At 51.6% G+C, this 27,825-nt stretch overlaps 11 protein-coding genes across 11 annotated transcripts; 2 read left to right on the plus strand and 9 right to left on the minus strand.

Moving 5' to 3' along the window:
- Window positions 1-3,208: 3,208 nt before the first annotated feature.
- PSV08DRAFT_361844 (uncharacterized protein) lies at window positions 3,209-4,568 on the minus strand. Its single transcript, XM_014226037.2, has 3 exons — window positions 4,109-4,568; window positions 3,957-4,016; window positions 3,209-3,844 (listed from the first exon to the last, which is right to left on the minus strand). The coding sequence occupies exons 1-3, from the start codon at window positions 4,143-4,145 to the stop codon at window positions 3,627-3,629; spliced, it is 315 nt and encodes a 104-aa protein (XP_014081512.1). The 5' UTR covers window positions 4,146-4,568; the 3' UTR covers window positions 3,209-3,626.
- Window positions 4,569-5,515: 947 nt separating this feature from the next.
- Window positions 5,516-6,325, minus strand: PSV08DRAFT_294237 (uncharacterized protein). The gene is made up of 2 exons (XM_066092597.1): window positions 6,287-6,325; window positions 5,516-6,225 (listed from the first exon to the last, which is right to left on the minus strand). The coding sequence occupies exon 2, from the start codon at window positions 5,836-5,838 to the stop codon at window positions 5,545-5,547; it is 294 nt and encodes a 97-aa protein (XP_065949218.1). The 5' UTR covers window positions 5,839-6,225; window positions 6,287-6,325; the 3' UTR covers window positions 5,516-5,544.
- On the minus strand, window positions 5,516-7,781 carry PSV08DRAFT_401508 (uncharacterized protein). The gene is made up of 2 exons (XM_014226038.2): window positions 6,287-7,781; window positions 5,516-6,225 (listed from the first exon to the last, which is right to left on the minus strand). Exons 1-2 carry the CDS (start codon window positions 7,444-7,446, stop codon window positions 5,985-5,987), a joined length of 1,401 nt encoding a protein of 466 aa, XP_014081513.1. The 5' UTR covers window positions 7,447-7,781; the 3' UTR covers window positions 5,516-5,984.
- A 1,898-nt stretch (window positions 7,782-9,679) lies between these two features.
- On the minus strand, window positions 9,680-10,575 carry PSV08DRAFT_294255 (cyclophilin-like domain-containing protein). Its single transcript, XM_014226040.1, has 4 exons — window positions 10,462-10,575; window positions 10,226-10,366; window positions 10,065-10,167; window positions 9,680-10,009 (listed from the first exon to the last, which is right to left on the minus strand). The coding sequence occupies exons 1-4, from the start codon at window positions 10,552-10,554 to the stop codon at window positions 9,831-9,833; spliced, it is 516 nt and encodes a 171-aa protein (XP_014081515.1). The 5' UTR covers window positions 10,555-10,575; the 3' UTR covers window positions 9,680-9,830.
- Window positions 10,576-11,477: 902 nt separating this feature from the next.
- On the minus strand, window positions 11,478-13,659 carry PSV08DRAFT_201609 (cytochrome P450). Its single transcript, XM_014226041.1, has 2 exons — window positions 12,284-13,659; window positions 11,478-12,233 (listed from the first exon to the last, which is right to left on the minus strand). The coding sequence occupies exons 1-2, from the start codon at window positions 13,425-13,427 to the stop codon at window positions 11,698-11,700; spliced, it is 1,680 nt and encodes a 559-aa protein (XP_014081516.1). The 5' UTR covers window positions 13,428-13,659; the 3' UTR covers window positions 11,478-11,697.
- A 1,397-nt stretch (window positions 13,660-15,056) lies between these two features.
- On the plus strand, window positions 15,057-16,840 carry PSV08DRAFT_201614 (uncharacterized protein; the record flags this gene model as incomplete). The annotated part of the gene is made up of 5 exons (XM_014226043.2): window positions 15,057-15,210; window positions 15,266-15,815; window positions 15,865-15,928; window positions 15,978-16,339; window positions 16,400-16,840. 5 exons carry the CDS (start codon window positions 15,057-15,059, stop codon window positions 16,728-16,730), a joined length of 1,461 nt encoding a protein of 486 aa, XP_014081518.2. The 3' UTR covers window positions 16,731-16,840.
- Window positions 16,841-18,378: 1,538 nt separating this feature from the next.
- Window positions 18,379-18,966, minus strand: PSV08DRAFT_389699 (uncharacterized protein; the record flags this gene model as incomplete). The annotated part of the gene is made up of 1 exon (XM_014226044.2): window positions 18,379-18,966. The coding sequence occupies one exon, from the start codon at window positions 18,964-18,966 to the stop codon at window positions 18,379-18,381; it is 588 nt and encodes a 195-aa protein (XP_014081519.2).
- A 606-nt stretch (window positions 18,967-19,572) lies between these two features.
- PSV08DRAFT_294294 (uncharacterized protein) lies at window positions 19,573-20,869 on the plus strand. Its single transcript, XM_014226045.1, has one exon. It carries the CDS (start codon window positions 19,670-19,672, stop codon window positions 20,630-20,632), a length of 963 nt encoding a protein of 320 aa, XP_014081520.1. The 5' UTR covers window positions 19,573-19,669; the 3' UTR covers window positions 20,633-20,869.
- Window positions 20,870-21,071: 202 nt separating this feature from the next.
- On the minus strand, window positions 21,072-21,781 carry PSV08DRAFT_222354 (uncharacterized protein; the record flags this gene model as incomplete). The annotated part of the gene is made up of 2 exons (XM_014226046.2): window positions 21,603-21,781; window positions 21,072-21,529 (listed from the first exon to the last, which is right to left on the minus strand). The coding sequence occupies exons 1-2, from the start codon at window positions 21,667-21,669 to the stop codon at window positions 21,072-21,074; spliced, it is 525 nt and encodes a 174-aa protein (XP_014081521.1). The 5' UTR covers window positions 21,670-21,781.
- A 1,084-nt stretch (window positions 21,782-22,865) lies between these two features.
- On the minus strand, window positions 22,866-24,790 carry PSV08DRAFT_222355 (tryptophan synthase beta subunit-like PLP-dependent enzyme). The gene is made up of 2 exons (XM_014226047.2): window positions 23,765-24,790; window positions 22,866-23,713 (listed from the first exon to the last, which is right to left on the minus strand). Exons 1-2 carry the CDS (start codon window positions 24,734-24,736, stop codon window positions 23,075-23,077), a joined length of 1,611 nt encoding a protein of 536 aa, XP_014081522.1. The 5' UTR covers window positions 24,737-24,790; the 3' UTR covers window positions 22,866-23,074.
- Window positions 24,791-26,465: 1,675 nt separating this feature from the next.
- PSV08DRAFT_409450 (signal recognition particle receptor beta subunit-domain-containing protein) lies at window positions 26,466-27,577 on the minus strand (the record flags this gene model as incomplete). Its single annotated transcript, XM_014226048.2, has 2 exons — window positions 26,466-27,285; window positions 27,374-27,577. 2 exons carry the CDS (start codon window positions 27,575-27,577, stop codon window positions 26,602-26,604), a joined length of 888 nt encoding a protein of 295 aa, XP_014081523.1. The 3' UTR covers window positions 26,466-26,601.
- Between the last annotated feature and the right edge of the window lie 248 nt (window positions 27,578-27,825).

The following is a 27,825-nucleotide window of genomic DNA, read 5'->3' on the forward strand; positions in this document are numbered from 1 at the left end:
AATGTCACAGCCGCACTTCCCGCGTTTCCCGTTAGTTTTCCGAGTCACTCACGTTCTGATTGAGCGGTATCAGCAGCACATGACGAATAACGATTCTATAGCATAAGAGTTTCTGTTTTGATGAAAAGGAGTCCTCATCCCAAAACAGAGGCTACTGCACACGTGCGCACGCGATCAGCGGAAGGTACGCTCCGATACGGGTCGGACCGGCAACCTGAAAGCTGGGCAATTTTATTAGAGTTCCTGCGCTGCCAGCCGAGCTTGGGAAAAAAACCGTCCTTCCCGTTCAAAGTTGACAGGTTGCAGAACCTTGATAGAAAATTCCCTTACGTTTTGCCAAATCTGCAGAAAAATAAACGTAGGCCACTCGGTGACGGATGAAGCCTATTGTTCTTCTTCCGCTTCTTTCGCCATGTATTCATGCCTGTACTTCCTCTGAATCAAGACCATATCAATCTTCCTTGATATTTCGCCGGTGGTTTCCAATAATCACTTCATTGCCGCATTCGGCCAGATAAAGCAGAAGTGTGTCAAAGGGGTAGATCAGAGGTAAATTCCGCCCCGCTGGCTTCCTTTGCATTGCAATTAGGTTTTAGTGCCTTTGGTTCCTGTATGTCCCCATCCTGTATCGTGTTCTCTCCGATGTTGTTGGCTTCGAATGGCGGGACTCTCATAGAAACGTGTTGTATGTCGTATGGCGCGTAAGGGCAATGGGCATGAATCTCGACCAACTTTACATTTGTCATTGAATCGCAGCTTTCGTCACTGCTCTGTGTTCCTCGACCCATATAGTGCGAGTCAACTGCATGAGCTAAGCCGAACTCCCGAAGTTGCTGACTTGCGGGCCAAGTGTACCGTAAAAGGGCGAACAGACGATCCTTATTCTTCTGCATTGCGGCGACCGGTCAAAAGAAATGTGTGATTCGTTAGCTTCTGTGAGCTAGATGCAGATGTTTAGCCAGCGCAGACTTTAGCGCTATGCATGAATACCACAAGTTGGATTGGCAGACTCTTTAGAGTGCGTAGTACGCCGCCACGTATGGCTACAACCCCATTCTCCTCTGAGCTTTATAGTGCTACTTCATAGCGCTTTTATATCCGACATGTTGGTGAGCTATTTGTAATCGTTGTAGTAGCTGCAAGGTGCTTGAACGGGACGAAGGGACGTGTTTGAAGGGATGGAGCGCGGCTCTGGTCTCGGTGGTCTGATATCGTAATCAAGCTAGGAGTCATCAGTGCGTGTTCGAGTATCTCATTCGTAGAGTGAACATACAGGTCACGTCGATAGGAAGCATCAACCCGTAGAGGATGCAGTCGTCCTCGGTGTGACTGACTTGCGAGTGAACGTAGGTGGCCCTTGTTGAGATAGAAAAATGCGTTTCCGTGACAGCCGAGTCTCTAGGGCGTCTCCATCAAGCAAGACCGCCGCGCTGGACAGTCATCTGTATTGCGGTATCCTCTATCTTTAGCCGTGTCTAGCCACTGCGATATGCAGTCCGCTGCGGTAATAGGTGCTGCATGGCAGGCAAAGGATCGGTCGTGACAAGCTAGTAAGATTGTTGGAGACGTAAGCGTTCGTCTGTGTTTAGGCGAGATGGAGTAAGCCAATCCGGCAGGTTCTTTGCCAGAGACCAGCAAGTGAGCTGGTCCTCGGAAAGCAAGGGTATCGATGTCAATACAAACTGTTCAACAGGCGCTGAGGGGGAAAAGGGAAGTCCGGGTTGTGTTCGGAGGGTGAATTGTCCCGAAGATCTGCATCAGTGCATGGAGACAGCGGGTGAATGAGTAAGGAGACAGCACTACATATAGTACCCACTGAAACACGAAGTCTCTGAAAGTATGGCAGTCAGCTCGGTGCATCACATCGTACTTGTGACTTGCTTTTTCGGAAATATCCACGATTTCTGTATGCTCAGTCTCAGTGAAATCCTTTGCAGTCATGCGACTCATATTTGCGCTTGTCGGTCTGGAGGCTTCAGCCAGCAATGCTACAGTAACACTGCTTTGCACCCATGCATCCATGATACAGTGACACCACTCCATCAACGCGCCAATAGCCAACAACGTATCGGGGCCAGACTAGAGCTTTTACACGAGGACAATTCCTCTAGGCTCCTCGGGAACCATCAAGCCATTCGGCGACACCCCTGGAAGCGCGTGTGCTCTCACTGGCGTCAGCGAGCCCCATTGAGATGCAGAGCCAAGGGGGGCCAAAACTGCCAGTCGTGTGTCACTTTGATCAATCATATGACGACCCTGCTTATCACTCGCATTCGGATAGCAATCCCCCCGTCATTGACCTGCACAATCATCCTAGCAGGCACGCTTCCAGAACCATCCAGGCTGTCCAACACTCTCTGTATGCGCAAGGCTGTAAGGAAGCAGAGAGAAAAGAAGCCGCAACCTGCTCGTCTCTCTCTACTCACGTCACAGCACCCTCAGATACTGTGAGACCATTCTCCATCTTCTTAGCCATGCAAGCTGTATGATCAGATACACTTACGCGTAGTAAAAACAAACCGTGACCCATTTTTCAAATCTCTATCGTGCCCTTCAACAAACTCCCCACTCCTCGGTGCTTCTCCCTCCTCCCTTCCCTCCTTCCTCTCGCTTACAAGTCCCATGCGTCAATATGCACATCTCTGCTTGCATACGTGTAACATGAACACGCATTACACATCACATCCCCCATCATTCCCACTTTTTTTTCTTACTCGAAGCAATCACAGAACCCCGAGGAACATATATAAGCGGTGATTGGGTGGGCGTAGATGGGATGGCATAGATGGCGGGTTACAAGGAAACGTGTGGGGCTGGATTGACTGAAGTGGCTTGGGAGTTGGGCAGGGAAGGGGTGTGTGATGTAACGGGCAGCGGGTAAGAAGGTTAAGGGCAGTAGTAACGTAGTTATCTAGACCAACAAGGCAAGTATCTGGTCCCTCCCTCTCCGCTTTCGGCTTTTTTTGGGCGTGGGGCGAGCGGCGCGGATCTTGGGGCCGGGCGAGCGCGAAGTATGAGGGTCTTTGCTTCGTCCGAGGTTTGTGAGGGGGGTTTTTGCAAGTGGGTTGTTGTAGTAGTCCTCCAGGCGCCGTGCTAGAAGATTTGTCAAGGGGGAGTGAGATGGGACACTTCACTCTGCACAAGTTATCTTCTGTACATCACAGTTACACAACACCTAGAAAAGGCAGAAAGATAGATAATCAAGGACGGTTGGAGAGGAAAAAATGAACCTAGTATTGATACAAAAAAATGCAGGGCAGAAATAGCAAAAAGCCACTAGGTGGCCAAACTGCTAAGTAAACGAATGCAAGTACATTTCGAAATACGAATTTTACCTCCCGGCCCGGTTTCCCCCCATTGACCCATATCCCGTTTCCCCCTCTCCCCTACCTTAATCCAAGCAAAACCAAGTTGACAATGTCGATAAGCCACTATGACCACCAGCTTTCCAATGATAACAACATAAAAAACAACTACGAAAAAAAGGAGTGAATATTGTCGATCACGAAGAAATCGTGACTCGAGCGTTTGGATTCCTGATTCCCATCAATTTGACTTTGTCTCTCGCGCCAATTTCAATGAGTTCGAGCAAACATAGCCCAGGCGAGAGGCACCCGGCCATTCATTCAAGAAGTAATACTCTGATTCATCTGCGTGCCCAAGCTTCGATAGTGGCTTGCTGGTGGCGGCGTCTGTGCAGAATTCACATATCCAGTCATGGCCCTCAGCGCAACCTCGGAGCAGTCTTCTTTTGCCTGAGAAAGATAGTCGCCATCGTACCAGAAGCGAGCCTGGTAATTGGTACCACTGACAGAGACCATGGTGGTCCAAGCAGTTCGGCCTCCTGGTCTGGGGTGTTAGTGACTTCTCTTACACGCTGAGGGGTGGATGTTGAAGTAGAAATATGGTGGTGTTGCAAATTTTCAGGGGAAGGTGGGTAAGAAGGGCCGCCGTACCTCGGCGATCCGAAAGATCCGTATAAGTTGGCTCTGGTATACCGCGGACCAGGCAATGCTCTAAGCGGGCATGTTAACAGGCGACTGTTTGTGTGTATGTATGTGTATATGTGCAATGCAACAGGCGGAGTGGGGGTAAATGGAATACCAACCTCGAAGACGTTGTGACCAGGAATCCGGGCTCGTCATTGTAGGCAGGCGTGATAAGAGGCACGTGAAAGAAGGCGAGAAGAGGAGCAATGCTTTGTGAACAAGAGGATGGACAGAGTGTGGGGGGAAGGAAAGTTTGATACACCAGGGCTGAGCGATGCTCGGAGAAGTTATCAAAAAGGGCTACTTATAACCCGGCCGACATGGAGACAGGTGCTCGATGAGTAGCAGAGCGACAGGTGGTGGCAGCAGTGAGTAACAGAGATGAGCGGCAAGCTGCTTCGTCAGTCATACTCTCTTCTAACCTGTGATGCACACAACTGCCAGGAGCCGTCGAGAGCCAGCTGGTTCAACGGGGGCACAGCGAACTTTTTTGCACCCGCTCAACGCAACCCAAGCCATTGGGTCGAGAGGCGCCCTCTAGAGCGGGCCGATGGGGTATGCGAGAACCAAGAACATGGCTAAGACGAAGCGCAGCCGAATCCTGCATGCGGAGAGTTGATGGATTGCGTGGGTACAGCTCAGGTGAGCAACCATGGCCGTGGAGAGCGCGGTTGGCAGTACCCTGAATGGGGCAAGGGCTGCATGCAGCGTACGCCCGTTCGAAAAGCTGTCAGTTTGGGGGGTTTGGTGAGGGTTATTCTGGAACTGGAGCCCAAGAGATTCCATTGCGTATGCACATGGCTGCAAGGCATGATGCTAGTGGGAGGCCAGCTCACCATGCAGCAGTAGCCAGAACCCCCGTCACCGTCGTCGGCATAGAGGGCAGCCATGATATCATAAGGCGAAGATTTTCAGCAGCATTAACAATATGGCCTGGGGCAACGGTGAGCGGGCAGCAACGGGCAGACATGGGATGGGGGATTGTGAGGCGGGTGGCGGGTGCTGTGGTGACGGCGGACGGCGTCTAACGACGACTTGCATGTGGAGAGACGGAGCGGTTCGCACTTACTGCCTTGGCATGACATGCATGGTGCCCACGGAATCAGCTGTCACATGGCAACAGAGGTAAACGGGTACCTGCTTGGCTGTTTGCCCTCTGTCCGGTGCAACCATCGTGAAAGCAAAAGTCAACATGCATGTATCTGAAGCCTTACGTTGTGCCATTGCAGTGCTTGGCGATCCGCTTCACGCCTTGCCCGTGACACCTGGTGCGAGGTGCTACAATTCCGACCACAAGCCTGTCAAGACTGCCCAGCCGGCACCGAAGCCTCACTCTGCATCAATGCAGGCTTTCCAGTCTGACGCGCGTAAGCAAACATGACAATGTACTATCGGTCTACTCTTCAGCGTATGCGGGCGTGCAAAAGCCTCACTGCGACCCTGGGGCCTGCCCTGCATATCCAGACGCCAGCAACACAGAAAACAAAACAGAACAGTCTCACACATGGCGGGCATTGGACCAAAAATAGCAGAGGGCAAACGGGCCCTAGTTTCATTATTCGTTCCAAATAAATGGTGGTATCGTAACGTGGATCCAAAACGTGTATCGATCCAAGGAATAGAGTGGCTCTTCGTGACCAAAAAAACACAACTCGACAGTCGTCCCAACGTGCTCAAGTCCCTGGCGGGGATGGTATCCTGTGAAACCCACGCTCAACAAATGCAGCAAACTCATGACGCAATCCGTGCCGCGGTCAAAGTGACCATGCGCATACCAAACATCAAACAAGACAAAAATAAGCACAAAAGAAAACCGATAACCAGCCCTGTAACAACGACCGCTGTCCATCAGATAGTGTCCCAACAGAACAGTTCTGACAGCTCCGTCGTACGTGTACCATTAGATGATGCGCCTACCCTACGGTTGCAGGGATATGCGCCAACGCAGCGGGCCTCGAATGAACAAACGTGAAGCAAATCAACGAGGCCGACACCTCACGTCGCGACACGACGCACAGCCGCCGGTGGTGTCGGTCTCTTGGCTGTGCTACCGTCGTGCTGCTTACGGTTGAAGACTTCATCAATCAACCGCCTGGGCCCAATGTACTCCAAATTGGCCATCTTGAAAGATGAGTTGCGCAGCAGCGGAATGTGCATGTGCGTAGTCTGCTTCGAGTGGAAACGTCGCTTGATGCAGTCATCCACAAGTGCCATTAGACCCGTTGCAACCACGACACTAGTTTATCAACATTAGCTTGTTGCCTATCGTAGCGGCGGGGTTGTAGTTTGTGACTTACTCAGATATGTCCGAGTTGGAATTCAGGATCCGCTCATCGGTGATGCGCATATAGCACGGGGGCACCCAGCCACCCCTCGCAGCCTCCTCATGCGCTTCGCTGGCTGTCACGCGCACAGGACAGATGTGGGCGAGCGGCTCCTTGTCGTTGTCGTCGCGGACCAAGTAGTAGGAAATGGATTCTTGCTGGCCCTCCTTCTTAATGATGCGTTTCCACGAATAGTCGTTGCCCCAGTATTCAAATGCATATTTCTTGTAGGACTTGGCGCCACGTCTCTTCACATCAATGTGGGCGTAGTTGGAAAACTCGAGCTTGATGGTATTCGTCGGAATCAGTGCCCGGCCTTTGGAGTAGCCCACGGTTTTGGGGCGTGACTCAACTAGATCGTCGTCATCATCATCTTCGTCGTCGTCGCGGCGAGTAATGTGGTGCATTGAGTCATATCCCGAGTCTGCTCGCTTCAGGCCTGCTGATGTCGAGGGGCGGGATTCGGATTTGACAAGGCTAGCGAGGGCTGTGCTGGCACGCTGGAGCACTGGCCGCATCTCGGTGGCTGGCTTTTGGTACTTGCGTGTTGAGTGGCAAACCTCACGGCCAGAGTCTCTGCAGTAGCGACGGAGCGAGAATTGACGGGTGCGAAGGTCCTGCATGCGGAGATGGAAGAGAGTGTAGCTCTGTTTCCGGTGTGATCGATCCTCGATCTGTGTGTCCACCCTCAGGTTCATGTTTCCGTCAATTGTCGAGTCGTCGTGTCGTATTGATATGCGTTTTGAGGTGGGGAAGAGCTCTCCAAAGTCGCGGGGTGTGGTGGGAATGGCATCGCCGCCCAGCGGCTCATGACGATATACGGGGACATCGTAGTCGGGCATGCCTTCGAAATCATCGGCGAGATCCTCTTCTGATGTCGATGCATACGTGTCGACTGATGAGCGCGGAGGAAACTGCTGGTAGGGCTCGACTTGGTATCGAGGCGTAGCGTAATCATGTTCCTGATAGCGTCCTTGGATGCGGCCATGGCATGTTTCGCTGTAGGCCAGAGACGGTCTGCGGCCGCTGTACTCTGTCGGGGCTGTCTCGTAGGAACGGTCGCTGTGCTCGCTGCGACCTGAAGCGGTGCTGTTGCTGGACTGGTGGTGTCGCCAATGCCCGGATGGCGCCATGACGTGATGTATGTGACGTGACGTGTCGACGGCCAGGCGATCAAAGGGATAGTCGGGAGTAGAGGCGGAGAGTGTGAATAGATGGTTTATTTTGCTTGAATGGCGTTATAGTGCAACGCAGACAAGCGTATACATAGACTACGAGAGACTGGGGCCTGGAGTGAAGCAGGCGGCGCAGCGATCTGAGACAGCTGACGAAAGGGTGACCTGGCACAGGGCGGGCGCAAGGGCCGAGGGGGGGATTAATACAAAGTGCAGCCTGTGGGTGAGAGAGCAGCACGAATGGAGGCGCAGCGCATAGCGTGCGTGGGTGGGATGAGGAGGACGGGGTGGGTGAGAGAGAGGGAGTGGTGTGCTCGCGGGGTTCTGGATGCCTCGAGGCCGGTTGATCGTTCCCAATGCGGTCGATCAGCGTCAACCAAGATGGCTGCAAAGCACTGCAACCAGCTGCGCGCAGCGCGCTGCACACGCTTAATGGGCCTTGGCCGCTTGCAGCTAATCGTCGGCCCTCGTCAGCGCCGTTGGCAACCATCTAGACCTCCTAGGCCATCTGACTTTGCCTGCATCGGGTCCGCTGCAGCTCGTTCGGCGAATCGCTGCCGTCCGCTGACCCTCCTCCTCCTCCACCAACCTTGTCCAGCGCCCACGCGCGCCATGGCAACCGGCCGAGTCCAAATACGAGTGCAATCGAGTGCTCCACGCCAAACCGCAACGCTTCCTGCGCCGTCTGCAGCGTCTGCAACCCTCGCCTGCCGTTGAAACAAAGAGGAAACAATCTCGCCCAGCAAGCACTCCGCGGCGACACGGCCGACAGAGGCGCCAGCACCCTCCATGTTCGGAACCGCACTGCCTGTGCGAGGCGAGCTCTCGGTCGCCCATCGGATCCGGGCACTTACGGGACGCTCCTTGGTGGCTGATCCTCCCACGTGTATCGATATTTCATGCTGTTTCTCCATGCCCTGTCCCGGTTGTCAGCAGACAATGGCGAGACTCGTTCCGCTGTGCCATTTAGCCATCATGTCGACTCCGATGCCCGACGTCATATCCCGCGCCCTTGTATTACATATGTGTGTACGTACTATGTACTATATGCCATATGTACTATCTATGTACGCACTTTACGCCATGTTGCGGCAGCTGTCGGCTTGCAATTGCACATTCCTTGGGTCGCGGCCGAGTATGCAACCACCTCGCTGACGCAACAAGGCTGGACGCTGCCTTGACAAGGACCAGCCTCCCTTCAACTACGGCCGCTAGCCTGCCTAACCCATTGCCCAGTGACTGAAATCCCCCACGACGGGTGAACATGATCGTCACGGAGATCGAAGATGGTGAGCAACAACATTGCAGGTCCCTGGCACAAGGAAACCGTTGGGCATCACTCGCGCCATTCTTGCTTGTCGAATGCCAGCACCGTTGGTGACTGTAGGGCTTGCTGTGTGGCAACCTGGCGCACCACACGTGATTATCCGAGACATGTATCCCCACGCACCTTTTGTTATTCTGCGCCACCCATACTGTTTGATTGCATCACTTTGCAGCCTCTTCTTAGTACTTTTTTTCTTCCTTTTTTCCCGTTCTGCATTCTACCCCAGGATGAAGAGGTTACCTGGCTGCACGAATTGTGGAGCCAATCAAGGCGGGGTACGTGGTGGCTTTGAAGAACAAGCACGACCCAACAACGACAACAACAACGACAACAACTCATAATCCCCTTCACACGTCATGTCTGAAAAATTTGCTGTAATCAATCTTCACAGCTCACAATCAAGATGTCGAGTCAGGTATCGATACAAGACTAGTTTTCTGATAGGCTTGTTCCATGTTTGCGCCGCTGGATGCATCTTTTTCCACTTCCTCCTCTGTTTGGGTTAAGCGGACTGCCAGCGCTTCAGTCACGTGCCTCCCAAGGCTTCTAGACGTTTTGCGGCCCTTCCAGAAACGGCAGTTACCTAATTCCCCATTATGCCCTGTTTTTTTTACTATCAAGGCAGAGTACGTACGTATGTAGTAATTGTACATGGCTCTCTATCCAATTACTAAAGACACGCCTTCAATCACTCCGCTCGAACCCTTTCCCATACCCGTCCGAGTGAGGCGGAACCAGTACCCGTCTGTCCATGCAAGCCCCACCTTTGCTCCAGCTGCCGGCGACAAATCGAAAAACAGGAAATCATCACTCAAGACCATCTTCACATTGCACACAAATACATCACATCAGGTACAATCATGGGAGAAACATTGCGCGCAAGAGTCTATATCATTTCCCAGCTTGGTACTACGACTGACCAGTGCCGCTCATTGACTTGTTGATATCGTCAATTGTCGTTATCGTCGATCCGCCCGCATCACTCAAAGTTGGACTTGGCAGCTAGGCCAAGCATTTACAGCTGGCCAGACTTCTCAATCTTGACCACCTTGCTGGTCTTGCCAGTTTGAGAGCCAACCTTCTCAACAGCCTGAACAACGTCCATACCCTCGACAACCTGGCCGAAAACGACGTGCTTGCCGTCCAACCATGAGGTCTTGACAGTGCAGATGAAGAACTGACTGCCGTTGGTACCTAGACGACTTGGTTAGCTTGCTCTGCCCACGCGCAGATGACATTGTACACATACCAGGTCCAGCGTTGGCCATGGAGAGAACACCGGGTCCAGTGTGACTTAGCTTGAAGTTCTCGTCCTCAAACTTCTCGCCGTAGATGCTCTCACCACCGGTGCCCTGCGCTATGTCAGCCAGCTGCTCTTCGTTGACAGGCTCGGTTATAGCAATTACGTACGTTGCCGCGGGTGAAGTCACCGCCCTGAAGCATGAACTGGGGAATGACGCGGTGGAAGACGGAGCCCTCGTAGTGGAGGGGCTTTCCAGACTTGCCGGTACCCTTCTCACCGGTGCAGAGGGCGCGGAAGTTCTCAGCAGTCTGTCAATAGTGGTTAGCTGGTGGCTCGCTACTTGGAACATTTGAAAAAAAAAAGACAGGAGCGATGATGAAGATTCTGACGGCGGGGTACTCACCTTGGGAACCTTGTCTGCGTAGAGCTCCATGACGATCCTGCCAGCGGGGTCGCCGCCAATGCTGACGTCGAAGAAAACACGGGGGTTAGACATTTTGATGGGAGTAGGGTTTGTATGTGCAAACAAGTGTGTGGAGGTGGAGTGTTGTTGAACAGAGTGATGAGGGGCAGCTTTTAAAAGACCAAGGGCGAATGGAGGGGCATCTGGCTAGCGGCTTATTGCAGCACCATAGCTTCTGCCGCAGAGCAACGATAGCTGCAGCTCTGCAGCTCTGAGTGGGCTCTCACAAAACCGGTAAGTAAAACCGGAAAATGACGGCCCCTCCCAGCAGTGCAAAACCACCTAAAGGCATGGCGAAAATGCTGCCCGCTTGCTTCTGCTGCTACTTTACTTGGTATCGTTATAACTATATATATATAGTTATATATATATGCAAACTAATATTTGGAAACCAAGAACGACCAAAGCAAGACATACGTATTCCATGGTAGAGATCTAATTCAGAAATAGGCGTGTTAGGATGGAGATATTTCGTGTTCGCGTTCTTAATAACTAGTTTCAGGAGGCAATAGCCGCTTGTTTTGATTTCCCAGTTGTACCGGTTTTGTGAGAGGCGGGGCTCGTCACATGACTCGGCCTCTTAGGTGTGCTGCTGACGGTACTTCCAGGCGCCGTCAATTGCGCCCAGATGGGACGGCGCTCGGGCCAGAAAATAGCGGGGTAGAAGGGGAGGACTGGTGTAGTTATGCGCCGCCATGTCAGGGCAGACGTAGTCCGCATGCACAGAGTACGTATGCCTGTGGATCGTTTTGCACCCTGGTCGTTCACTCCGCTACCTACGGAGCTCCGCATTCGTCTCTGCCCTCTGGTCGCAGCGCACACGGACGTCCAGCACCATAGAGCGCCGTGTTCAGCTCAGCCCAGCATGGCGCCCCATGGCCGGCTCCTCACTGCGAATACGAGTAGCTGGACGCTCTACATATCTAACACCGCTCGCGCTTGTCAAAATTACCCATACCACCCACCCTTTCTACTCGCTCACATTTCGAGACACAGAAACCAACATCATCAGTTCTAGTCAAGGGTTCAAAGAGATGCATTATAGCTACCTACTATGCCGACAAAGGAAATATGTGTCGCTGCACTAAGAAAAAACAAAAGAAACTATAGTTTACAAACGCCCCGCCTCACTGCTGCACCCTTCAACAGCTTCAGTATACGGGTATCAAACAATATCTAAGGTTGCTCCAAAACCTGCTCCATCTCTGCCTGTCGCGCAAACTCGGCGCGTTCCGCCTTGTCCTTGGCCTCTGCCTCTGCCCACAACTGAATCACCTCCTGCTTGCGTTCTGCGCTTCTCGGCTCAAAGGCCATCTCCCACGGGTCTGGCTTGATGATAAGAAGCGAGTTGGACTTGTTGAGGGGTACCTCGATCTCTTGGCCGGAGACAGGGTCGATCTTGCGTTTCAGGTTGAAGGCCCACATGAGCGCTCCGCAACCTGTCACCGTCTCGTCCCGAGTAATGGACATGCCTAGACATTGACGCTGACCCCACCCAAAGGACGTCATGCCCACAATGTCAGGGTACTTGGTCAATGGCGCTTGGAACGTAGGCCACTCAGGCTCCAACCATCGTTCGGGACGGAACTGTTCGGGCTCGGGGTACTTGACGGGGTTGCGGAGAAAAGCGTAGTCAAGAGGGAGGATGCGCGTACCCTTGGGGATAAAGTAACCGTGGAACCAATCGTCGGCTTCGGCTTCATGCGCAACGCCTATTCTCCCGGTTAGTGCAAATGCAGTCAACTTAAGCGAACTGACATACCAGTTGGAACAGTGGGCTTCCACCTCATTGTCTCCTTGATACACGCGCGCAAGATGGGAAGGTTTGGTAAGTCAGCAATAGAGGGAGGCTTGTCACCGCAAACACGATCAATCTCGTTCTGGCACTTGACTTGCCACTCTGGGTGGTGAACCATGCTGATCAAGAAGTAGTAAATAGGTCCGGTAACAGTAAAGATGCCAACGAGCGCCATCATTCCAATGACACACGAGGCCTCATAATCGCCAGAGATGTTTGTCTTCTCGGCAGTCTCAAGGTAGCTCTTGGTGAAGCAGGCTCGTTGTTGGCCCTTCTCCATCTTCCTCCTAGTGTTCTGTAGGCATTCCATGAAAAAGGCTTGCTGGTTGTCATGGCGCTTGCGCTCACGAATTTTCCACGGGTTGATGGGCTCGGGCAAGTAGTCCCACAGAGGAGTAAGAACGTTGGTGATTGGACCGGCAGGGGACATCTGAGTAAGCAGACCCCATGCGCTAGGGGTAAGAGGGGTACTAAGTGAGGCATCATCCCATGTCAGTTGGCACATGACCTTGGAGCACATGTCCTCAAGAGAGGCAGAGAAGTCATCGGGGTTCTCCAGAAGCCTGGCCATCCATCGCTTGGCCTCGAATTCCATAATACCATTGTACTGCACATTGGTTGCGCCGGTTAGGTAAGAGTGTGTAAACTTTCGCTGACGAGCCCAGTACTCTATTGTCTTGTCAGTCCGATTTATCCTTTGCCCGCTAGGGGTCAACGTACGATTCTTGCCCATAAGGGGCAAATACTCCATGGAACCAAATGTGCTCTTCGCATCAAACAACGACTTGATCTCAGGTCGGTCTGAGTACACCTTGGCTTTCTTCACCAGCATTTCCTCGGCAAGCTTTTCGTCTGATATGACGACAAAGTTGTCGCCCAACATCTTCGTCCGGTAGATGGGGCCATACATGTCAGACCACTCCTTGAACTTCAACCACATAAACTCGATGGGAAGGTCGTGAATACGACCAATCCATGGGACCAGCCGCGGTCCAGGCATGTTTTGAACATTGTATCGCTTGTCGTACTTGGCGACAGCGTCCAATACAGCATATACGACAAGGCCAGCGACGGCTACGCCAAGCGCATATACCGTGAAAGAATGCATGTCGGTAACGCAAGTGTGCTTAAGGAGAGTGTCGAAAGGTATGGGTCAAATATGGTAGGCGTCGACAGCCCGTGGCCAAGCCTCAAGAACGAAAACAGGTACAAGAACGGGAAGTAAATGAGGACACACTGACAACGACCAAAGATGCGTGAGAAGCCTGGTAGATATCACACCACAGCTGTCAGGTACACAATCTGTTCTCCGGCTCCCCAGAACCTGCTTTATGTACGAGCATACAGGGACTGATAGTGGGATAAGACAATCCATGACCCTACATCCATCGGCGTGAATATAGGGACCACCGATATGGCCTAAGTTTCGCTTCGAGGGACAGACATCATGCTGTCCAATGGACATCGATGGAAATATGCCGAGCCAATATTTGGTCAGGACCCCACGACAACAACATCCTTGCCTACTCGACATCCTGATACCCTCCAGCAATGGAAGATGTCAAGGTCGGTGCTGACGAACACCGACTTATGACACGTTGAGATGGTTCAGATTAGGCCCAGGATGTATGAGTGGGCCCAAAGAGAATAGAGATCGTCATGGGCTAAGCGCTGACGCTTGGAATTGAACGTACCAGACCAGCCAAGCGTAGCCACGAGGACTAGATGCGAGTGACGAAACATCATTCTACCAGCCGATCCCCTGTTACCATACTTTTTGCGAGAAAGCCACGACCTTTTGCCCCCAAAAAGACAGCCTTGCCATATGCAACAAACCCTCCTATTGGGTATCGGAAACATTGTCACGCTGCTGTACTCTCCTCGCCGAGGCCTTGCATTGTCAAGAGTTTCTATCCAAGTGTCACAACGCATTTTGGGGCGCCGTGTTGTGTACCAAGTCATGCCCTGGTACTCTGCAAGAGCGTGGCACGTCGTGTACTGAGCCTACCCCGGTCCCCTTCTGGCAGATGGAAGTCTCTTCGGCCTTGAATCCCGTGCAAAGACATGCAAACACGGCTCGCTTGAATGTCATGACGTCTCTAATAGCTATGCATAGAAAACCAGGGGTATCATTAGGGAAGGTGGTTGAAATCAGCCATGTAAAACGGCTTTCAATTCGCATGGGGTGGCGGTGGCCTATCGTCTGCAAACCATCATAGGCTGCGCTGATCCACAGCATCTGACAAGCGTCTGCATCTTACATGGGAGGCTTGATTATCATTTTTCTTAGAGTTGACTTAGTGTACCGTCGACAAGCTTAGCTTCCGGAGTTTGCGGGGAACCATAGCGCTGCACGCACGGGTGCAAAGCACTCGAAGCACTCCCGGGAGTTTCTAGTTAGCGTCATCACTATCGGACGTAGCGCAAGCTCAACAGACCGCGTTCCTGACATGTGCCGCTAAAGTTGTTGATGCTTGCATTGCGTGACTGTCGTCGTGTGATCGCAAAAGAATGCATGTTTGAAGCTGACCGACCACCCGGACATCCGAGAGCCTTCGGCAACCCTCGCTGGTACCCCAACGGACAATGCCAGCACAGCGAAGATTCGACGTGTATGAAAAGCAGGCATGTTGGGGTTCATGTCGGCTTCGACGACACTCGCTCTCTCATCCTCCCTTTACACGCTACGAAATAAATCGCCATCATGCCTCACGCACTCACCTCTCGTGACTCGACCATGGAGTCGAAGCCAATAGGGTCTTATCCCAAGACTGGCATCGATGTCCTGATTGTTGGGACTGGTCTTGCTGGACTAGTTGCCGCCCTCGAGTGCACGCGCAAAGGCCACAATGTGCGAGTTCTGGAAAGGAATGCCGACATTAACACATCTGGTGAGCGGGTACCTAAGGGTCTAGCGTAGAGCATATTGCTTATGATCAACTTCAGGTGACATGTATTTCATGGGCCTCAGCGCGACACGTTTCCTGAAGCACTGGCCTGAACTTCTCAAGGAGTACAGGAAAATATCACTTCACAATGCCTGGATGGAGACCTTCAAACACTCGGGTGAGATTGTCATCGGGGCCAAGAAGGTCGCGGACCGTCTGCGTGCCCAGGGGCTGGACCCCGACACACCGCCTGGCGAGTTCCAGATGCGTCCGCTCGTATACAAGATGTTTGTGAGCGCGGTCGAGAACCTTGGTGTCTCCGTAGAGTTCAACCGCAGGGTCATTGATTACTTTGAGGATGAACAGACAGGGAAGGGTGGCTGCGTTACCGATGATGGCAAACGCTACGAGGCAGATGTTGTGATTGCAGCTGACGGCGTTGGTTCTAAGAGTCAGAAGCTCGTCGGCGGACAAGTGCGTGCAAGGCCCTCAGGTAGGGCTATGTGGCGCGCTGCTTTCCCTAGGGAAGCCTTGGCCAAGGACCCCGAGGTCGAAGAGTTCTTCAAGTTGATGCCCGGAAACGAGCCTATTGTGAGGACATGGCTAGGGTACGTAGTGATTTTCAACCTAGCATGCGACTGTTCTGACTTGCTCTAGCCCATCCACATACGCTCTGACTCTGACCCGTGAAGATGTCATGGTCTGGATTATGAACCACGATGTAAGCCTCAGACTAAGCATCACAGAGAAGCCTAACTGACGTGTTTCAGGTCACTGGCACTGAAAAAGAAAGTTGGAGCAACACGATCGATAAGCAAGAGGTGCTCGACGGTATGGACAACATGCCTGGCATGGAGAAGATCAAGTGGGCTCCGATCTTCAAGCAACTTGTCGAAGTAACACCCCCCAACACGATTGTCAACTTTGAACTGCTTTGGCGTAATCCCCAGCCAAGCTGGTGCTCTCCCGGTGCCCGCGTCATTCAGATCGGCGATTCTGCACACTCTTATCTCCCGGCCTCTGGAAACGGCGCAACACAAGCAATTGAGGATGCTATCTCCATAGCTTCGTGTCTCCAGATCGGCGGCAAGGAGAACATTCCCCAGTCTGTTCGTGTCCACATCCGGTTCCGGTAAGCGGCTACTTTGTTTCCCCTAATCACATCTGTACTGAGACTGACTCGCAACTAAAGTTTCATTCGCAACTCTTGCGCTCAAAAGTTAGGCTTTTCTAATGCCGAGCTCCTCCAAGACACCGACTGGGATAAGGTTAAGTTGGACCCACGTCGTGCTGCGCCTAAGCTCCCCAAGTGGGTATGGGGCCATGACCCAGAGGCCTATGCCTACGAAAACTATGAGAAGAGTGCTCAGTCTCTAAAGGAAGGTATCGACATGAAGGATGAAGACAAGTTCGAGCCCAACTACCCCAAGGGATACAAGTACGAGCCCTGGAGCATTGAAAAAATCATGGAGGACATGAGGGCCGGCAAAGCCATTGACCTCGGTACTGGTGACTGGGAGTAGCAAGGCTTCCGAGGCTTGTTTATGTGGCATAGTCGCGGACAATAGTCCTGCGTACTCAGAGTTTTGATATTTAGCCTAATGATAATGATATCGAATTTTCTACTACTTGATCAGCATACTTTCAATCCTAATGCCGGTACCATGTTACTACAAGCAATGCTATAAGGAAATGACTCCAAAGTTTCCGTCATGCCCAGGGTACTTTCCAGAACACTTGTACATTGCCATGCAGCATAAGCACATGATCAGCGGGAGCGTCCGTTGGCTCGGTTATCTCTCCTAACAAATGACCACTCTCCTGACTCGTCGGCGCTCATCCTTCGCATACCCCCTGCAACTCTGTATTCTCTGCAATCCTATACTCCCCAAAGCGTGCAGTCTTCACATCACAATTACATTCCCACATGCACATGCGTCTCGGTGCGACACGACACACCCACGTTTTCCTTGGCTTACTCTGCATATCAAATAACCCTGCATGCATGTGCCTTCTTCCCTCGCATATCCCGGGATTGTCGTCGCCCTGGTTACCCCCCCTTGTTGAATTCTGGTATGGGAATTTCGACGGGAAAAGCGTGTGTGTCCATGTGCAGCAAGGCGAAAAAAAGGAAAATAGTAGACATGCAACACGATTCCCGTTACGCAGGTGTATACATGCATACATACTCGCCCGTCATCATGGCCAGCAAAGCTTTCGTCTTTCTTTTAGATAGGAAAATAGGACATTGCATTTGCATCGTCTTCAAAAAATGCACATGATCATTTCATCGCCAAAACAGGCAGAGGAAAAAAAAGAAAAGAATCATACCCTCTCTATCGATCGAATTCCCATATCTCACAATCGTCTAGAATAGAAGAGATTCTAATCCGAGGGAAACATGCCCATTCTGATACACAAACAGCCCTTGGTATCGCGCCCGCACCGTATCCGCCACCCATCCTACATACTCGCCCCCCCCCCCCCCCAACATCCTCCTCCCCCTTCCCAAACTCGAAACCCACCACCATCTTTTCGAAAGTCCGAAGAAAAAAAAGGTTCCCACGGCTCTCCATCGGGAACTTAATCCCAAACCAAAAATAAAGTGGCCAGACCCGCACTGTAACGAAAAGCGGCATGCACGGTGTGTGCTCCGTGGAAAACCAAAAAGAAGAAAATATATGATGACGTTTCCGATGGTGTGTGTGTGTGGGGGGGGGGGGGGGGGGGTAAAGGCTGTGCTTATGCGGAGGGAGGTCAGATTGAGGATTATTTTTCATCTTTATCTGACTTTGCTTAGGCCTTTCTAAGAATGTGAGGGGTCGAAATGCAGGAAGGAGGGAGAAAGTGGCAATGAGCTTTGTGGAGCGAATTTTGGGCGGGACAGATTGGGATCAGGGTGTTTGTTGTGAGGAATTGGCATTGTTGTCAATGAGGAGATTGCTTTTTGGTTATGCGTAAGTGTGAATGTGATGAGATGATTGCCTTTCCCCCCCCCTCTCCCTTGCGAGAGGGTCTGATGAATGGACGTGCACGTGATTCACATGACTAGAGGATTACCCATCTCTGGCGAGATGTACATACTCTTTCAGAAATGCGACACGTGCGTGTTTTTTTTTAAAAAAAAACATATGCAACGCTGATAATTGCATCACCAGCGCATAGTCGAATTCACTCACCCAATGCGGTTTCCAGCCTCGTCTGCAATTCCTCTGCTTTCTTGCTATGCATGAACTCCCTTACACCCTCTACTCTCCTCCCATCCTTGCTCATCTTTACGAACAACACCGCTTCGGTCCACCACTCGGTGATTCCACACTCCTCTAGTGCCCTTCCCTTCTCCCCTTCCCCATTGATCTTCCCGCCCATGCGGCAATGCGCAACAACAGTATCTGTGTCACGTGAGAAATGCACCGCGGGGCCGCCATACCCGTCGTCTTGAGGCGTCACTTCGAAGCTGCTGAAGACGTCAAACATGGCTTCCATGTTGTCGCGGAAGGCGCGGATAGGCAAGGGCGGGAGTCCCAAGTCAGAAGGTAAGGAGGAATGGGTGAAGTCGCGGGTGGCGTTGGTGGTGAGCGCGTGGGGACGCAGTGTGGAGTAACTTTTTATGAAGGCGTTGAAGGTTTGCATGTGTGGCGTGTTTTCTTGAGATTGCGGTGGATACAGATAGTATGCTAGTGGTGCAAGGGTTGCAATGGCTGCGAGGGCCACGGTAGCGAAGCGGATTTCTGATTGCGAGAAGCGTAGGTCTGTCATTTTGATGGCTCTTGGATTGATGATTCGTTGTTTGAAGATAATTTTTTTCATGTTGGAAGCCTCCGAGCTACAGTTTGGCTTCATGGCTAGGTCCGTTGCAACAATGGTTATCCCAGTCCGTCACTGCTGGTAGCGTGGAGGTCCGGTGTCGTCACTTGCTTCAGCTCTACCCGAACTGATCGACGAACCAAACTCCGGCATTTCGCCTTGTTTGATCTACGCATACGTGCATATCCCACACTTTTTTTCTATCTCTGCACGTGTATCTGCAATACCGGATATCAAACATGAAAAAGCCTGTATCGTCTGCGTCAACCTCTCTCTAGCACAGCCGTTGTCAGTGCATATGCAGTTACCCCCAAGTATTGGTGGGGTTTCTCACCGACCCGACGCCACATGAAACCTTATGAGAACATCATTCATTCGCTCCTAGCCCACACACTCTTCACCTGGGAGTAGTGCACCTGAAATCACTGCCAGAAGAAACGGAACATCTTTGCGGGGCCGGTGGTCCCTACCTTTGTGTGACACTGTCACGTGAAAGTCTTAACATGCATATTAGCGATGCTGCCACTTCGTTTTCGTATTCATGATCCTCTCCTTACTGCCATTTCCATCTTTTGAGGCTTAAAAGGGCAATTTAACAAGTTAGATTTATCATCAAGCCAGACCACAAGTTCATTGACAATCAAGCATTTTCGCCATGGCCGCCACAAAAGCCATCCTCGTCACCGGCGCCACTGGCAAGCAAGGCGGTGCTGTGCTCGAACAACTCGCATCGCACCCTTCCAGCTCACAATTCACACTTCTGGCCGTGACCCGTGATGCCAACTCTGGCTCAGCCAAGAAGATTATCGAGCGCCATCCCGACGTCAAGCTCGTACAAGGCAACCTCGACGACCCCAAAGCGCTCTTCGCCTCCGCCAAAGCCGCGCTCAAGGAAGCCGGCAAAGAAGAAAAAGTCTGGGGCGTCTACTCTGTGCAAGTCTCGCTCGGCAAAAACGTCACTCACGAGAGCGAAGTCGTGCAAGGCAACGCCCTAATTGACGAGTCCATCGAACAAGGCGTCATACACTTTGTCTACTCGAGCGTTGACCGTGGCGGCAACGAGCGCAGCTTTGAGAACAAGACGCCCATCCCGCATTTCCAGAGCAAGTACGAGATTGAGCAGCATCTTCTTGAAAAGGCGGGTAAGAACGGAGAAAACATGGGCTGGACTATCCTGCGTCCCGTGGCGTTCATGGATAACCTTACCCCTGCGTTTCCCACAAAAGTCTTCCTTGCCGCGCTGCGCGATACCCTGCAGGGAAAGTCGCTTCAGTGGGTTTCAGTCGAGGACATCGGACTGTTTGGTGCGCGTGCGTTTGTTAATCATGAAGAGTGGAATGGGCGTGCAGAGGGTCTTGCGGGCAGCGAGTTGACCATGGATGAGATGAGTGGGTGCTTTGAACGCGTCATTGGTAGCCCACTCCCTGCAACTTATGGTTTCTTTGGGTCAACACTCATGTGGGCCGTGACGGAAGTGAATGTTATGATCAGCTGGTTTGCGGCTGAGGGCTATGGCGCTGATATTAGTAAGCTGAAGAAGGAGGAGCCCAAGTTGTGTGATTTTGAGACTTGGCTTGCGGAGAGGAGTGGCTGGAAAGATCAGGCTATCAAGAGGTAGTTGTGCTGGCAGATTTTAACGACCAAGTGAATTTGGAATGTTTTGGCAGGTCCTTGCCTTTGTCAGTCTCTGGGAATTATTTCTTTATCTAGCAATGTTTGAACCTTTTTAGTAGTCTATTGCCTTCTACATTCACGAATCAAGACGGTCATCTTAAGATGAACATTTCAAAAGACTTGTCTTTGAAGTATCTTAGAGTAGTTATGTCACAAATCTTTGAAATCAATCACTATGTACAAAAAAACATGCTCTCAACAAGATAAAACTTCACACTATGCAAAAAGACATCTCGGGCTCAGAATAACAATCAAACGTTTGATTGTCTCCATGCTAATCATTCATAACATCCTATCAAGGATAACTACACCCTACAGCTACCTGCAAAATGCCAACCTTTTCCTCTCGCTACTCCAGCACACCCGACTCTCCTTTCAACACTCTACAAAGAAAGCAAGTTCCACAGCGCCAACCCCCCAGCCACAACCGGCGTAACCAACCTCAACCTATTCCAGCTCGCCCATTTAGTCGCAATCTCTTGCGCCTCGCCCAACTCCTTCTCACTGGTCCGTTCCGCCAGCGCCTCCAACTTATCATTCAGCGGCTGCATATTAATAGCCGAATGCAGGATCGTCGTCAGATGCATCAGCGCCGCAACACCAAACAGCCTCCAGTCGCTGCGTGCAAGCATGCCCTCGCGGTACACAGAATATCCCGCATAGGCGTACCCGAGGAAGCCGAGGGTCGAAATGGGGCGGAAGAATTGATTTCCTACTGTCCAGCAGAGCGGCCATTGGCGGCCCAGGAGGCGCGCGCGGTCTTTGTGGTCCGGTGAGCCCGGGGGAGGGAAGTTGACGAGAAGGGCGGGGACCGTCATGTAGGATTGTGTGATGGCATTTCCTACGGCTTCATATAAGTACATATATCTCTTATGACCGAGATTCCGGACGTGAAGAGCAATAGAGCAACGTACCAGCGAGGATAAAAGAGAATGTGATGCAGGTGCCTGCCACGCTCTTGACATAGATGTTATCCGACATGATGGTAAGTAATCGATTTACTTTCGCTTTTGTGTCTTCTTCAACACAATACGGGGGGTAGATTAACTCAAATGTAAACGTGCAAAGAAAAAAGGGCGAGAAGAGAGGAGGCGGAAAAGAAAAGATCAATTATATTCGTATGGTGACGAAACTCCACTTCAAAAAACACTTGCATCAAACAAACATTCGCATCATGTTTCACAACCTGCTAAACAAGAATCGAAAGAAACACCCCCCCCCCTTACCGCCCACGTCCCGATGGAATTCCCCTCTCAAGACAAGTTCCGTGTTAGGGGTTGTGCGGCGGGGCACAACGCACCACACACCCTTGTTGGTGTGTGTGTGAGGGTTGTTGTTCCTGGTGTGTGTGTCCCGGCAAAGTGTAAGTTCGGTTCCCCACGTCCGTTGCGCCCCGCGCTAACGATACGGTCCTCGGGGCTTGTCCTTGTTACATCATGACAGTCCTAAAGCTGTGCGCGACGCGAAACTCGGGCGGTCTGGGTATGCGATTGCTTGGACGCGTGTTTGGAAGGGAGGGGGGGAGGATGGTGTCATGTGTTGGCCGCCGTGGCATAAGTAAGGAAAGATTTTGAAGGCAGGTGATGCTCTTTGTTCCTTCCTTTTTTTGTATCGTATTAAGCGGGAGCACACGATCATTGTTGTTTGAGTTGTGTGATTGCTGTGTTGAGCTGTGTCGAAATGGCTGGGGCTGTTGGCCCCGTCTGGACAACTATCGAATGATTGACACTCCTCCGCGGCGTAAGTACTATAGCAGCGTCAGGTGACCAACTCCATTGCTCTCGTCCCAAGCATTCTTCAACAATTAAAAAATTATTTGTAAGGAATGTTAATTGAAACCGGTAGTGAACTACAAAAGTATATGGTAAACGGTAAGCAATATAAACATATCGCTATACTGAAGGCTGCGCTGAGTGAAGTTGTAGGGAAAAAAACCCTGCATACTATCTTTTCCGCCAATAACCATGTACTAACTTTTATTTCTGAACTATCATGAATCTACATAGCTCGATTGGCCCTACTGCACACTAGCAAAGTCGGCCTGGACATAGTAGACATCAAACATGTAGATGAGAACACGAAAAAAACCAACCACACTTTCCAAATGTTCAGAAACGAGTAGATACATCACTGCGAAAACATCAAAATTATCTAAACATCAACATGATTCACTTCAACTCACATAATCATCATCATCATCATCATTTGCCATGAACAACCTTTCAGACCCAAAAACAAGCAAATATACTCATAGACGTTGAAGTCTCTGTACGTCTAGTACCCATAGACCCACTTGTTAAATCATGCCGTATCTACATAGCTTCGTATTTGCATTTTCCCAAAAAAAACTCTAAACTCCGGCTATTCATGTAAATCATGCAAATCTCTAATTCGACGCACCATTAGCACCACCCTGCCTAACCATCCAGGTCAGCAAATCCACCTTGGTAACAACAGCGACAGCCCTGTGTTCGCCATCAACCTGCTCCGTAACAACGGCCGCGCTATTCCACTCGAAGAATTTGTTGAGGTCGGTCAAGGTAGTCTCCTTTGTGATTTCGACGAATTCTCTTCGTCCCTTCTGGTCGCCCTTTTGCGTATTCTTGGCGTTGTCGCCGTCGAGTGAGAGACGGCCAAGGTCCTTGACGACTTCGTTCAACTTGCGGAAATCGAACATGACATCTTCGACGGGCGACTTTGGTGTGGCGCGGCCGGCGGCAATGTATGAGAGGAGGTTACCGAGAGTGACCAGACCTACTAACCGGGCCTTGCCGGAGGACGAGTATACGCTTACAGGCAGTTGGTCGAAGCCCTTTTCGCGCATGGTTTCTATGGCTTCGCTGCAAGGTGAGTTCGCAGCGACAGTGGTGACAGGCTTCAGACGGAGAGAAGCAATGGTGGCGCCATGGAAGGGATCGGATTTCTTGCTGGTGGAGAGGCGGCGAAGGTGTGCGTTCGAGTCAGGTGAGTGTGGAGGCGTGGGAGGGAGGAGATCGTTGGCAGCGAGCCAGTCGTCATCAACAAACTATTACTTGTCAGTACGGATAAATGGTAGAGGTTCCGAATTTCGACATACCTTGCTGAGATAGCTGCGAATGCTGTCGGGTAGTATGACAACCACGACATCATCTTCAGTCAGGTTCATGTCCCGAGCCGCCTCAACCATAGCTGCCATGGCGCTTCCAGAAGAGCCACCGCAGAGGATACCCTCCTCAGCAATCAACCTGCGCGCATACTGGAAAGAAGTTCGGTCGTCGGTCTTGTACCACTTGTCCACAATCTTCTGCTCCAAGACATCAGGAATGAAGTCGTATCCAATTCCCTCAACTTTGTAGCCCTCATTCACATGCTCATCATTCAGACTTGCGGGTAGCGCCAGAATGCTTCCATGAGGATCGGCCGCAACAATTTTAACGTCCTGCTTGTGTTTCCTCAGACCTCGTGCAAGACCAGTAATTGTGCCTCCAGTTCCAGCGCCAGCAACAAGCATAGTAACCTTGCCCTCTGTCTGCGCCCATACCTCCTCAGCGGTGCCGCATTCGTGAGCAAGCGGGTTGTCGACATTCGAGTACTGATCTAGGATATGCGCATTGGGAATTTCCTTGACTAGTCTTCGCGCAACACCAATGTGGCTCTCGGGACTATCCCACGCTGCGCTGGTGGGCGTGCGGATAATCTCAGCGCCAAGCGCCTTGAGCACCGCCACCTTTTCTGGGCTCATCTTCTCGGGGAGAGTAATGATTGTCCTGTATCCCTTGACTGCACCGACTAGCGCAAGTCCAATACCAGTGTTACCAGACGTAGGCTCAATGAGTGTGTCGCCAGGCTTTATGCGACCAGACTTTTCTGCTGACTCGATCATGCGCAGGGCGATGCGGTCTTTGACACTACCACCAGCGTTGAAAGCCTCAACTTTTGCGTAAACGGTAGCTCGGATGCCAAGCGACTGTGGGATTTTATTCAGGCGGACGAGTGGCGTGTTGCCAATTTGTTCCATGATGCTGTTCATGACCACGGGTGGCATGGCGGGGCGCGTTTTGGTAGACATTTTTGCGGTTCTCGTGCTCTCCAAGGGCACTCTGGGTATATCGGTGTGAGTGTTGAATTGGTGGAGAGCGAAAAGTTTTGCGTGGAATTAATAGAAAAAGACGAGTACCCACACGTCAAAAGGCAGCAAAGTTACGTTATGGCCAGACGCTCTGAGTTGCGTTAGCCGGCAAGCCAGAGAGTTGGCCCGCAAATACCCGCCGCTAGTAGTTCCTTCCGCCACGTGATAGGCAGCACAGCCACAGCCTACGCTTGGCACTGAATCTTGTGCATGTTCGGAGAATTTTGACCCTTTCGTTTCAGTCGCCGCTTTTGGATAGTTGCTTGGAACCAAATATGGAGGATGCCAGTCCGAAGGAGGTTGAGGTTGGGTTTCCATGGGCCCACGAGTTGCCTTTACATGCATACCACAGGTAAGCCATGTATAAACATATTTGAGTACTCTAATTCGCATCACTTCAATATCCAATGGCTGTGATACTCGATTTGGGGATTTGCGTTGGGATTCCAATATCACTCCACGTATTGCATGGCATGGATTCGAAATACATACCACGGCTAAGCCTACCTCAGAAAAAAGCTGCCTGGAGCTTGCATCCGTTATACTGCCGACTCATATGAGATGCTGTTCAATATAAAAACCCCAATCCCCCTCATCCCCCAAAGCACCATGTACTCAGCTGTTCTTTTCTTTAGCCATCAGCAAATTTGAGGAGATAGGTGCATGGCTGGAATGCACCCTCCTCAAACCCCCAGTAATTAGGGACAGACCACACTGGAGGGAATAATTCAGATCACTGGGGGTCTATCCATGCCTTCGAACGTATCTGAGCACATCATTTCAGAACTCCGATACCCCCTACCCTTTCTTGGCTCTGCTGATATAGGATGGCGGGTGTTGTGGGATGCTGGAGCGATTTCGGGTCGTCATGCGATAAGTGGTGGATCGTCTCATTCCGGTTGTTCTGAAAACAAAAAAAAAGGCGTAGGACTGGTGATGATATTAAGGCTGCGATTCAAATGCCAAACCCTTATGCCCTGGACGGGAGTTCAAGACAGGAGGGCGTGGCAACATTCAGCAAGCCATTCTGAAGTCCAAAAGAATAGTATGATGTCAAAGGCTGTGTGGGGTGAGCCTGGAGGAAGAGTTGTCAGCATGGGCGAGATCCCAACAGATATCTAGTATATCTAGACATTTGAGAAAGTACTAAGAGTACTTAGGGTAAAGCGGCAAGTATTTCCAGATGCTCACTTTCTCCGTTTTCTTTCACATACCAACAAATTCAAATGATTTGAATTGACTCAAAAAGCTTTCGACTCAAACAGGACATGGCAACTTTTTACCCAATACTGCCACAGCATTCCCAAATAAACAGCAAGAGCGAGAATAAGAGACATGAAACTCACGACGAAACGACTGGCTACACATTCCATCCATCGGAAACGCTTTACACATAAAGCGCCAATACATCTTTCGAAACGTTAACTAGCGTAGTTGTAAATTTTGCACCAAGTACATACCAAAGACAATGTCTTTGAAAATTCTACCTTTTGCCATATTTTACCTTTTAAGAAAAACTGCTTAAAAATAGTCCAGCATTTAACCTAGATACGTGTAGCCAACAACAAAACAACAGTCATAAACCTTTGCAGGAACACTTCACAATTGCACTTTCCTACTTTCCCCGCAAAAAATAAAATAAAAAGGGGGAGACAGACGTACCAGAAGATGAAAAAAAAATCAATAATATTAACTGAATCATCTATATACATAATACATAGAACACATGCTCAGCGCTCCACATTGTAAAAAGAATTCCTCCTAACTAATCTCCCAGGGCTCCCCCCCACTAAAAAATCACAAGCTTAAAGCTGCTCCGCAATCCACTTCCACCACCCATCCAACCCAGGCCCTGACTTGCCACCGACCACATTCCCACCCACAACCTGCACACTCGTCCTGCTCTCGCCCATCTGCTCAAAGCTAAACGCCCCCTCGCCGCCCTCACCAAGCCACTCCTTGTCCTCGTCCACCTCATCCTCGCCTCCACTCAGCGCCGCGCCGCCGTCCCTCAGCGCCTTGGCTCTATTATTCCTAATCTCCGTAATAGCCTTCTCCAGCGAATTTCTGACCAGATGCTCCGGCAACGCGGTAAAAAGGTCCATTTTGTTCGCGGCAATAAGCACGGGGATTTCCTTGGGCCCTTTACTCGACGTGGCATTTGTGTATCGTTTTTGCAGCGAAAGAAGCACGTCATGGAGGTACTCGGCCGCCTCGGTAAGACCAGCGTCGTCGGCGAGCTGAGCAGCGTCGAGCATGAAGATGATGGCGCGGATGTCCTTTGGGTCTGCGAGTTGCGACGTGGCGTGGTGGCGCAGTTTGCCGTGGCCGGGGGTGTCGAGGAGGCGGAAGTTGCGCGAGCGTTCGTAGGCTGGGTCGCCTGGGGAGCGGTAGTGCGAGGATGCGGGGACGTGGGGGCTGGGGAGCTGGGCGGAGACGGTCAGGGGGGTCGTCGACGTGTGTGTCTGGGTCGAGGCGCTCCGTTCAGCCTGTGAAGGGGGGCTGGGTTAGCCATGGGCTGGGCCATGCACTGCGGCTGCGTTGGCCGTGGCGGGGGGGGGGGAAGCAAATACATACCAGAGTCGCAAAAGCCGTTTTACCGCTTCCGCTCGGGCCGACGAGCAGGAGGGTGGGCAGCTGGGCAGCAGCGGCGGCCTTTCTGTAGAGAAAGCTATGCACTAGTATTGGCAGCAACAGGGCGACGAGAAGCGTGACGACTATGGTCGTGGGGTTTGGCGCAAAGGCTGCCGTCAGCCAGCTGTCCTGATCGTACCAAGCCATGGTGGAGGTGGGCAGGTGTGCCTGGGGGAGCAGCAGAGAAGGTGCTGCGGAATGGGGACAAGGCAGGACAAGGCAGGACAGGACAGGGCAGGGTGATGGAGGTTGCAATGACGTGACAAGTACTATGGCAGGCCGAGACCGCGCAGTCCCGTCAAAGTTTTGGCCGCCGATCCCTGAGCGGGCGCCCGGCGGGGGGAAGGCGGAAAGACCCCACGCTAGAGACGGAGCGCTAGAGCCTACAAGAACCT

Source organism: Bipolaris maydis (genome assembly GCF_028858645.1).
Source record: "Bipolaris maydis strain C4 unplaced genomic scaffold PSV08scaffold_6, whole genome shotgun sequence".
Taxonomy (NCBI): Eukaryota; Fungi; Ascomycota; class Dothideomycetes; order Pleosporales; family Pleosporaceae; genus Bipolaris; species Bipolaris maydis.

Coding starts and splice junctions, on each gene's coding strand:
- PSV08DRAFT_361844 (XM_014226037.2), bottom strand. CDS start 4,145: ATGACGAGCCCGGATTCCTGGTCACAACGTCTTCGAG. Junction 4,017..4,108: donor CTGGTCACAACGTCTTCGAG/GTTGGTATTCCA, acceptor ATGCCCGCTTAG/AGCATTGCCTGGTCCGCGGT. Junction 3,845..3,956: donor GGATCTTTCGGATCGCCGAG/GTACGGCGGCCC, acceptor ACCCCAGACCAG/GAGGCCGAACTGCTTGGACC.
- PSV08DRAFT_294237 (XM_066092597.1), bottom strand. CDS start 5,838: ATGGACAGCGGTCGTTGTTACAGGGCTGGTTATCGGTTTTCTTTTGTG.
- PSV08DRAFT_401508 (XM_014226038.2), bottom strand. CDS start 7,446: ATGGCGCCATCCGGGCATTGGCGACACCACCAGTCCAGCAACAGCACC. Junction 6,226..6,286: donor TCCAACTCGGACATATCTGA/GTAAGTCACAAA, acceptor TTGATAAACTAG/TGTCGTGGTTGCAACGGGTC.
- PSV08DRAFT_294255 (XM_014226040.1), bottom strand. CDS start 10,554: ATGTCTAACCCCCGTGTTTTCTTCGACGTCAGCATTGGCGGCGACCCC. Junction 10,367..10,461: donor ACGCAGACAAGGTTCCCAAG/GTGAGTACCCCG, acceptor CACTATTGACAG/ACTGCTGAGAACTTCCGCGC. Junction 10,010..10,064: donor CATGGCCAACGCTGGACCTG/GTATGTGTACAA, acceptor CAAGTCGTCTAG/GTACCAACGGCAGTCAGTTC.
- PSV08DRAFT_201609 (XM_014226041.1), bottom strand. CDS start 13,427: ATGCATTCTTTCACGGTATATGCGCTTGGCGTAGCCGTCGCTGGCCTT. Junction 12,234..12,283: donor GAAGCCCACTGTTCCAACTG/GTATGTCAGTTC, acceptor CCGGGAGAATAG/GCGTTGCGCATGAAGCCGAA.
- PSV08DRAFT_294294 (XM_014226045.1), top strand. CDS start 19,670: ATGGCCGCCACAAAAGCCATCCTCGTCACCGGCGCCACTGGCAAGCAA.
- PSV08DRAFT_222355 (XM_014226047.2), bottom strand. CDS start 24,736: ATGTCTACCAAAACGCGCCCCGCCATGCCACCCGTGGTCATGAACAGC. Junction 23,714..23,764: donor TTCGCAGCTATCTCAGCAAG/GTATGTCGAAAT, acceptor GACAAGTAATAG/TTTGTTGATGACGACTGGCT.